This window comes from Gymnodraco acuticeps, unplaced genomic scaffold (assembly GCF_902827175.1).
Source record: "Gymnodraco acuticeps unplaced genomic scaffold, fGymAcu1.1, whole genome shotgun sequence".
NCBI classification, from domain to species: domain Eukaryota; kingdom Metazoa; phylum Chordata; class Actinopteri; order Perciformes; family Bathydraconidae; genus Gymnodraco; species Gymnodraco acuticeps.
In genome coordinates, this window is record NW_022991438.1 from 4,494 (window position 1) to 15,671 (window position 11,178).

At 45.5% G+C, this 11,178-nt stretch overlaps 1 protein-coding gene across 1 annotated transcript; it reads left to right on the forward strand.

Annotated features, from left to right (window-relative positions):
- Positions 1–1,147: 1,147 nt before the first annotated feature.
- LOC117532789 (forkhead box protein A1-like) lies at positions 1,148–4,074 on the forward strand (the record flags this gene model as incomplete). The annotated part of the gene is made up of 1 exon (XM_034196283.1): positions 1,148–4,074. A coding segment is annotated over one exon (951 nt), but the record flags the coding sequence as incomplete, so codon positions are not given.
- Between the last annotated feature and the right edge of the window lie 7,104 nt (positions 4,075–11,178).

Sequence of the window (11,178 nt, forward strand, 5' to 3'; positions counted from 1 at the left end):
TTAGCCACCTTTAGCTTAGCGGTAGTGAAGTGAAGTCATGTGACCGTGCTGTAGTTCCTTTATAGCCCAACATTAGCCACCTTTAGCTTAGCGGTAGTGAAGTGAAGTCATGTGATCGTGCTGTAGTTCCTTTATAGCCCAACTTTAGCCAACTTTAGCTTAGCAGTGGTGACGTGAAGTCATGTGACCGTGCTGTAGTTCCTTTATAGCCCAACATTAGCCACCTTTAGCTTAGCGGTGGTGACGTGAAGTCATGGGACCGTGCTGTAGTTCCCTCATAGCCCAACATTAGCCACCTTTAGCTTAGCGGTGGTGACCTGAAGTCATGTGACCGTACTGTAGTTCCTTTATAGCCCAACATTAGCCACCTTTAGCTTAGCGGTAGTGAAGTGAAGTCATGTGATCGTGCTGTAGTTCCTTTATAGCCCAACATTAGCCACCTTTAGCTTAGCAGTGGTGACCTGAAGTCATGTGACCGTGCTGTAGTTCCTTTATAGCCCAACATTAGCCACCTTTAGCTTAGCGGTAGTGAAGTGAAGTCATGTGACCGTGCTGTAGTTCCTTTATAGCCCAACATTAGCCACCTTTAGCTTAGCGGTAGTGAAGTGAAGTCATGTGACCGTGCTGTAGTTCCCTCATAGCCAAACATTAGCCGCCTTTAGCTTAGCGGTGGTGAAGTGAAGTCATGTGACCGTGCTGTAGTTCCTTTATAGCCCAACGTTAGCCGCCTTGAGCGAATGGTGGTGAAGTGAAGTCATGTGACCGTGCTGTAGTTTCTTTCTAGCCCAACATTAGCCATCTTTAGCTTAGCGGTGGTGACCTGAAGTCATGTGACCGTGCCGTAGTTTCTTTCTAGCCCAACATTAGCCATCTTTAGCTTAGCGGTGGTGACCTGAAGTCATGTGACCGTGCTGTAGTTCCTTTATAGCCCAACATTAGCCACTTTTAGCTTAGCGGTGGAGACATGAAGTCATGTGACCGTGCTGTAGTTCCTTAATAGCCCAACATTAGCCTCCTTTAGCTTAGCGGTGGTGTTGGTGTAGTTCTGGTACTTGTTCTGGTTCTGGTATAAGTAGTTCTGGTGTAAGTAGTTCTGGTATTAACAGTTCTGGTTCTGGTGTAAGTAGTTCTGGTTCTTGTCTAACAGTCTCTCTCTCTGCAGGTCTACTCTCCGATGGCGGGCGGTGGCATGGGTTCTGGTCTGGGGATGGGCTCCATGTCAGGCTACATGTCGGGCGGCGGGACGTCGGGTTCCTTCAACATGTCGTACGGATCTGGTCTGAGCCCAGGGGGGGGAATGGGACCCGGCCCAGCGGCCATGACGGGCCTGGGGGGGGGCGGGACCCTGAGCCCCCCCATGACTTCGGCCCAGCAGGTGAACCTGAACCATTACGGAGCTGTGAGTCCGGGCCCGGGCCTGTATGGGGGCGGGGGGGGCGGCAGGAAGGCCTTCCGGCGCAGCTTCCCTCACGCCAAGCCGCCATACTCCTACATCTCGCTCATCACCATGGCAATCCAGCAGGCGCCCAGTAAGATGCTGACACTCAGCGAGATCTACCAGTGGATCATGGACCTGTTCCCCTTCTACCGGCAGAACCAGCAGCGCTGGCAGAACTCCATCCGCCACTCGCTCTCCTTCAACGACTGCTTCGTCAAGGTCTCTCGCTCGCCAGATAAACCCGGGAAGGGTTCCTATTGGACGCTGCACCCGGACTCCGGGAACATGTTCGAGAACGGCTGCTACCTGCGGCGCCAGAAGAGATTCAAGTGTGACAGGAAGCCGGGGAAGGAGGGGGAGGCGTCTCCTTCAGATAAACCAGGGCCCCCGGACCCCCCCTCCTCCAGCCAGGCCCCACCCCCCGGCCTGGATCTGAAGCTCCTCCCCCCCCACATGGATCTGAAGGACCACTACGCCTTCGACCACCCGTTCTCCATCAGCAACCTGATGTCCTCGGAGCAGAGCAAGCTGGAGCTGAGGGCCTACGAGGCGCTGCAGTACTCCTACAGCGGGGGGGCCGGGGGCCGGGGGCTCGACTCGCTGGAGCCCAACTACTACCAAGGGGGGGGGTACACCCGCCCACTCATCAACACCTCATAGGACTTCCTGTTCGTACTCTTATTCTGCATGGACTTCCTGTCTGACTGTGAGCGAAAGAGACTCAAACCACAGAGGGGTCCCCTTCCACACACACAAGCCAAACACAGGGGTCTCCTTCCACAAACAGGGGGCATAAACAGGGGCCCCCTTCCAAACACAGGGGCCTCCTTCCACAAACAGGGGGCATAAACAGGGGCCCCCTTCCACACACATTATAATAATAATAATGAATGTTCCACATTCATCATGACCATAAACTACGCAGGCAGCTTTCAGACTCAATCACGTTCTGGTTTGAGGTTTACTGAAGTCCCCTCAGGGGCCTCTAGACACCCTCAGGGGCCTCTAGACACCCTCAGGGGCCTCTAGGCGACCTCAGGGGCCTCAGGGTCTCTAGACATCCTCAGGGGCCTCTAGGCGACCTCAGGGGCCACGGGGGACCAAACCCTCACGCTGTTGAAGTAAATGTTACTTAAACAGATATTGATAGGACTATTCTAAAATACAACTCCAACTCCCATCATGCCTTGCACCTGTCTCAGTTAGAGTTCCTCTGATTCCTCCGTTTTATATCTTTAGACTTCTGAGAGCAAAAGTTGATCAGCTGTTCCTCTCATTGTTCACATTTACACGTACTCTTACTTCGGCTTCGGACGCTTCCTGCTGATAAATTCACTTTAAAATAAAAATAAAGTTTTCATGAAAAGTTGATTAAAATAAAAAGAACCACCTCATTTATAAATCATTTAAAGTGTTTCTAGAAACCTGAAGAAAATTAATATTAAAATAATAATATTTAATAAAGAAGAAGCCGCCGTTGGAGAAGATTTCAAATTAAAAGTCTTATTGCAGTGAGTAGATTTCAAACTAAAGGTCACATTATTTATTATAACTCAGTGTTTTATCAGGGGCCACTTCTCACGACCTACGACCCCAGGGGGGCCGCGACCCTCAGGGTTCCCCCCCCCCCACACAGCTACTCTGATCTGTAACGCCTTAATTACATTCATTATGTTTATTATAATATTATTATAGTAACTTTAAAAAAAGATTCAGAATCCTAAAGAAACCCAGAGTTACGTTAAAATACAGAACTAAAGTTTTATTTGAAAAAATAATATAAATATAAAAGCAAATGTTATTGATTATTGATCGAAGATGTATATAATACAAATATTAAAATAAATGATCAGCTTCTTCTGCGGTGCTTTAAAGTGTCAGAACACAAGGCATGCTGGGAAAGAGTTTTAAGAACATAAGGCATGCTGGGAAAGAGTTTTAAGAACATAAGGCATGCTGGGAAAGAGTTTTAAGAACATAAGGCATGCTGGGAAAGAGTTTTAAGAACATAAGGCATGATGGGAAAGAGTTTTAAGAACACAAGGCATGCTGGGAAAGAGTTTTAAGAACACAAGGCATGCTGGGAAAGAGTTTTAAGAACACAAGGCATGCTGGGAAAGAGTTTTAAGAACATAAGGCATGCTGGGAAAGAGTTTTAAGAACACAAGGCATGTTGGGAAAGAGTTTTAAGAACACAAGGCATGCTGGGAAAGAGTTTTAAGAACACAAGGCATGCTGGGAAAGAGTTTTAAGAACACAAGGCATGCTGGGAAAGAGTTTTAAGAACATAAAGCATGCTGGGAAAGAGTTTTAAGAACATAAGGCATGCTGGGAAAGAGTTTTAAGAACACAAGGCATGCTGGGAAAGAGTTTTAAGAACACAAGGCATGCTGGGAAAGAGTTTTAAGAACACAAGGCATGCTGGGAAAGAGTTTTAAGAACACAAGGCATGCTGGGAAAGAGTTTTAAATGTAAACACTTCACAGAAACAAGAATACTGTTTAAACATTAAAACAGTATTAATGTTATTATTATTGTTATTATGATGGTGATGATGATGATGATGATGATGGTGATGAGGGTGATGATGATGAGGGTGGTGATGATGATGATGATGATGATGATGATGATGATGATGATGATGATGATGATGATGATGATGATGATGATGATGATGATGATGATGATGATGATGATGATGATGATGATGATGATGATGATGATGATGATGATGATGATGATGATGATGATGATGATGATGAACAGAGCTGTGTGGAAGGAGACCCTCCGTGTTTTTGTATTAATTATAAATTATTCTTACCGTGTGCATGAAGTGGGGAGGGGTCTCTCTCCCCCCCCCCGGCACGTCTTTGTTGTTGTTTGTTTTTACTGCATGTTCTTCTTCTTCTGAACCTTGAGACGCCATTACCCACAATGCAATTCTCTTCTTCTGATGGTGACAGTTTGGAGGAGGTTTCGGATCTTTTGAAGTTTTGAGGAAACCCAGCGTTACCATAGCAACAGCCATGTTCTTCTTTTTCACTTGTTAACTTATTCTGTCATTTTCAAAATAAAACAAAAACATTTTAATCAGTTTTTCCGTTCATTCTTACATCGTCTGGTTCATTAAGAGGATCCATGCCGTCACTGTAACCCGTCCGATACAAGTAACCACTGTTGTTCTCTACCGTCCACCAGGCACCTTGGGAGAGGCTGGCAATGTCCTGGATCGCATCATCTCAAGGAAACGGTGGAAATCCAAACACCGTGACGACCTCCTAACCTATCAGGCTCTCCTCTCCTCTTTCTCTGCTTCGATCTCTCAGGCAAAAAGCACTTTCTTTCAAGATAAGATCCAATCTTCCTATTCCAATCCTAAAAAACTATTTTCCATCTTCTCCACCCTCTTGGACCCTCCAAAAGCTCCTCCCCCCTCCTCACTTCTGTCAAGCGACTTTGTTAACCACTTTGAAAAAAAGGTTGATGATATTCGCTCTTCTTTTTCTGACTCACCTTTACTCACCGCTGGGTCACCAGACCCTCCTTCCACCAACACACTTACCTCCTTTTCCCCTCTCTCTCCAAGTGAGGTTCTTACCCTCATTACCTCTGCCCGCCCTACCACCTGTCCTCTGGACCCTATCCCTTCAAACCTCCTTCAGACTATCGCTCCTGATATTCTACCGTTTCTCACCCATTTCATCAACACTTCTCTAACTTGTTTTTGGTCCCCTCCTCTTCTCCTTGTACACAAACTCGCTCGGATCAGTCATTAGCCCGCATGGTTTTTCTTACCACTGCTACGCTGACGACACCCAATTAATTCTGTCCTTTCCCCGCTCAGAGACCCAGGTCGTCGCACGCATCTCTGCTTGTCTAGCTGACATCTCTCAGTGGATGTCTGCTCACCACCTCAAACTCAACCTTGACAAGACTGAGCTGCTCTTCCTCCCGGGAAAAGATTGTCCCACTCTTGACCTAACAATCAACATCGGCACCTCAGTTGTTTCCCCGACTCAGACTGCAAGGAATCTGGGTGTGACCCTAGATAACAACCTGTCCTTCACTGCAAACATCGCTGCTACAACCCGTTGCTGCAGATACACGCTTTACAACATCAGGAAGATACGTCCCCAGCTGACTCAGAAAGCGACTCAGGTTCTGGTCCAGGCTCTCGTCATCTCACGCCTAGACTACTGCAACTCCCTCCTGGCTGGTCTACCTGCATGTGCCATCCGACCTCTGCAGCTCATCCAGAATGCAGCGGCTCGTCTGGTCTTCAACCTTCCTAAATGTTCCCACACCACTCCGCTCCTCCGCTCCCTTCACTGGCTTCCGGTAACTGCTAGAATCCACTTCAAGACACTGGTACTTGCGTACCATGCTGCGAATGGATCTGGCCCTTCCTACATCCAGGACATGGTTAAACCGTACACCCCAGCACGTGCACTACGCTCTGCATCAGCCAAACGACTCGCTGCGCCCTCGCTGCGAGGGGGATCCAAGTTCCCATCGGCAGAAACACGTGGGTTTGCTGTCCTGGCTCCAAGATGGTGGAATGAGCTCCCCATTGACATCAGGACAGCAGAAAGCTTACACACCTTCCAGACTGAAAACTCATCTCTTTCGACTCCACTTCCAGCGATAGAATTACTAACAAAGCACTTTTATACTAATAAAGGGCTGGCTTATCTAAAGCCAGTTGAGTAGCACTTGAAATGTTTGGCTCTATGAAACCTGATGTACTTTATAATTCTGTTTTCTTCAAGGTTGTGTCTTCCTGGTCGAATGTACTTATTGTGAGTCTCTTTGGATAAAAGCCTCAGCTAAATGCGATGTAATGTAATGTTTTCTATAAAGGGCCCCTAGTCTCTGGATAAAGTGCTATTTAGAGATGAATAAAAATAACCAAATTAAAAAGTACATTTATTAAAAGTCTCTGAGCTTCCTGATTATAATTTTACTAAAAATACAATCTTTAGTTTCAAGTTTAATCTCGAATAAAATAAAGTCTGAAAACATCCGTCGTAAATAATATATTGGAGATATTCTTTACGTTGGTTATTTTGATGAGGTTCATTAAAACTCACTTCAAAGATTAAATACAAAAATATTTCTTATGTTTAATTACTTTAAAGACTTGAAGAAATCATAATCCAAAATAAATCTTTTTAAGCATATTTTCTTTTATTTCTTATTTCTGTTTTATTCTCTTGGATTCAGTTGATGACTCGGGGCCTCACGGCAGCGCCGGGACCTCCGCTGCTGCTCGCTGACCCTGAACGCACCGCGACACGTTCACTGTGATCCCCCCACTCACACACACAGCCGTGAAATGTCTCCATGATCCAGAATCATCCGCCAATTATTCGCCGATTGTCCAGAAACACCCGCGAAGTCCCCGCCTGTTACCTCCAGAGAGCCGAGAGGCGAAACAACACATTTCATTTCATCATATTATTAGATCCAATAATACAAAACATTTCATTTAAAGAAATAAGAGAAAAACGGAAGAAAACTGAAAGAGTGAGAATTTAAAATACAGATGAATTTGTTTGTTTTATTTAAACCTGTTCTTAAATATTATAAATATTAAACACATGGTTTGATGATTGTGAAGATTTTATTATTATTTTGGTTTCCTGTGTTTTTATAGTTTAAATAAATCAGATTATATAAACACAAACACAAACAAAAAAATAAATTTAAACATTTAAACATTTTTCACAAGATTTAACTTTAAGAGGAGAATAAATGTTTATTAAAGAGACCGAAGATTAAAAACAAATCATAACAATAATAAAAACATCAGATGGTTTAAATGAATGCATTGTTTGTTGTGTGTGTGTGTGTGTGTGTGTGTGTGTGTGTGTGTGTGTGTGTGTGTATGTGTGTGTGTGCGTGTGTGTATAAAAGGATACGATGGATCATCAATAACACGTTTATGTAATGCTCATTTTAATAATACATTACCAGTGTCTTCTATTCACTAAATATCATATTATTATAACTAGTTATTCTTTTTGATATAATTCACACAAATAAAATAATATGAAATAAAATGAGCAACAATTAATGAAATAAACAGTCAAATTAATGAATTCCTAATAAGAGAAAATCAGTACTTATATAATTATAATAAATTAAAGTATTACTGCTTTTACTGTTCCCTAAAATATATTAGTTTGTGTTCTGTATTTATATATATTTATTTTCTCTGTATATATTTATTTGAGTGTATTTTCTGTCTTAGTTCTTTATTTATAGGGTTTATATTCCAGTGTTTTGTGAGTGCTACTATATGAATATGAATTTTCAGTATTAATATACTGTGTAGTATTAGTGGGTCTGTGCCACCCAGTCTGCTGTAATACGGCCCATATGTTCTGGGGGTGGGGGGGGGGGGGGGCCTCTCAGCCTTATGGAGGGAAGTGAGGACACAAAGCGGCGGCCATCGGCCCTTTCTTCCCTCGCCTTTCATTCCCCAAGCAGGAGCCCTCTGGAGGGGATCCAGTTAATCTGCTCAATAACGGGAAGGAGCTGGAGAGGAGGAGGAGGAGGAGGAGGAGGAGGAGGAGGAGGAGGAGGAGGAGGAGGAGGAGGAGGAGGAGCCAATCGGGGACAGGACACTAAATGCTCCAATGTTTCTGCCATAAAACAGAACGGACAGCGCCCCCTTGTGCCCGGGTCAAAATGAGCTCTGTATTAGTTAGTGGCTATTGCTCCGTGTCTAACTCTCCATTGGATGTCAGCCATCCGTTTCTCACCCGGAGCTTTATACAGGATCCTCCAGCCGCCCTGAGGGGAAGAGCCCAAACACATCCGTCCACCTCGACTCTCTGACGCCTGTGAGCGAGCTGAGGGTTAGCACCTTTACGCAGCTAAGGTATAGCTGGTTCGCACTGCAGGAGCTGAACGTTCCAGGTGTTAGAGTCCCCAGTGATAGCAGGAGACCCTCCTCCTCTCTCCATTCCCCAACCGCAGGACCCACACTCAAGGCAGGAAAGACAGACTCTTGTCCCTTTCTCCACTGGTCAGCCAGATCTGCATCCAGAGCAAAAGTCCGGTGGGATGGCGACAGCGACTGCCACGCCTCACCAGGTTCTCCAGAGCTCGGGTTGATCGAATGCCCGTCACCTCAGCCAGTGTTTCTGTGGAGACCCCCGTCAAATGGCCAAGTTTTACAGCTCCCGCTTCAATGAACGCGTTCTTTAGGGCGGCCTAAGAGAAAAGGGTTCCAGAAAGAAAACCAGTATCAAACAGTGGCTCCTCAAACAGCCACAGGCCGGGGGCGGGTGGTCTGGTAAAACTTCCAGGCATTGATGACTGAGCAGTAAAAAGGTGCAAGTCCAGTTATCTTGTACGCAGGGGCCTTCAGCAGAAGAAGAAGAAGAGGAAGAGGAAGAGGAAGAAGAAAAAACACCAAGATGGAGACGACTAAACACCGAGATGGAGACGACTAAACATCAAGATGGAGACGACTAATCACCGAGATGGAGACGACTAAACACCAAGATGGAGACGACTAATCACCGATATGGAGACGACTAATCACCGAGATGGAGACGACTAATCACCGAGATGGAGAAGACTAATCACCGAGATGGAGACGACTAATCACCGAGATGGAGACAACTAAACACCAAGATGTAGACGACTAAACACCAAGATGGAGATGACTAAACACCAAGATGGAGATGACTAAACACCAAGATGTAGATGACTAAACACCAAGATGGAGATGACTAAACATCAAGATGGAGACGACTAATCACCTAGATGGAGACGACTAAACACAGAGATGGAGACGACTAAACACGGAGATGGAGACAACTAAACATCAAGATGTAGACGACTAAACACCAAGATGGAGACGACTAAACACCAAGATGGAGATGACTAAAAACCAAGATGTAGACGACTAAATCACCAAGATGGAGATGACTAAACACCATGATGGAGACGACTAAACACAGAGATGGAGACGACTAAACACCAAGATGGAGACGACTAAACACCAAGATGTAGACGACTAAACACCAAGATGGAGACGACTAAACACCAAGATGTAGACGACTAAACACCAAGATGTAGACAACTAAACACCGAGATGTAGACGACTAAACACCGAGATGTAGACGACTAAACACCGAGATGGAGACGACTAATCACCGAGATGGAGACGACTAAACACCGAGATGGAGACGACTAATCACCGAGATGGAGACGACTAAACACCAAGATGTAGATGACTAAACACCATGATGGAGACGACTACACACCGAGATGGAGACGACTAATCACCGAGATGGAGACGACTAATCACGGAGATGGAGACGACTAATCACCAAGATGGAGACGACTAAACACCATGATGGAGACGACTAAACACCGAGATGGAGACGACTAATCACCGAGATGGAGACGACTAAACACCAAGATGGAGACGACTAAACACCGAGATGGAGACGACTAATCACCAAGATGGAGACAACTAATCACCAAGATGGACACGACTAATCACCAAGATGGAGACGACTAATCACCGAGATGGAGACGACTAATCACCATGATGGAGACGACTAAACACCGAGATGGAGACGACTAATCACCAAGATGTAGACGACTACACACCGAGATGGAGACGACTAAACACCGAGATGGAGACGACTAATCACCAAGATGGAGACGACTAATCACCAAGATGGAGACGACTATACACCATGATGGAGACGACTAAACACCGAGATGGAGACGACTAAACACCGAGATGTAGACGACTAAACACCATGATGGAGACGACTAAAGACCAAGATGGAGACGACTAATCACCAAGATGGAGACGACTAAACACCGAGATGGAGACGACTAAACACCGAGATGGAGACGACTAAACACCGAGATGGAGACGACTAAACACCATGATGGAGACGACTAAACACCGAGATGGAGACGACTAATCACCAAGATGTAGACGACTAAACACCATGATGGAGACGACTAATCACCAAGATGGAGACGACTAAACACCATGATGGAGACGACTAAACACCGAGATGGAGACGACTAAACACCAAGATGTAGACGACTAAACACCATGATGGAGACGACTAAACACCGAGATGGAGACGACTAAACACCGAGATGGAGACGACTAAACACCGAGATGGAGACGACTAAACACCATGATGGAGACGACTAAACACCGAGATGGAGACGACTAATCACCGAGATGTAGACGACTAAACACCATGATGGAGACGACTAATCACCAAGATGGAGACGACTAAACACCGAGATGTAGACGACTAATCACCGAGATGGAGACGACTAAACACCGAGATGGAGACGACTAAACACCGAGATGGAGACGACTAAACACCGAGATGGAGACGACTAATCACCGAGATGGAGACGACTAAACACCGAGATGTAGACGACTAAACACCGAGATGGAGACGACTAATCACCGAGATGGAGACGACTAAACACCGAGATGGAGACGACTGAACACCGAGATGGAGACGACTAATCACCGAGATGGAGACGACTAATCACCGAGATGGAGACGACTAAACACCGAGATGGAGACGACTAAACACCGAGATGGAGACGACTAAACACCATGATGGAGACGACTAAACACCGAGATGGAGACGACTAATCACCGAGATGTAGAAGACTAAACACCATGATGGAGACGACTAATCACCAAGATGGAGACGACTAAACACCGAGAT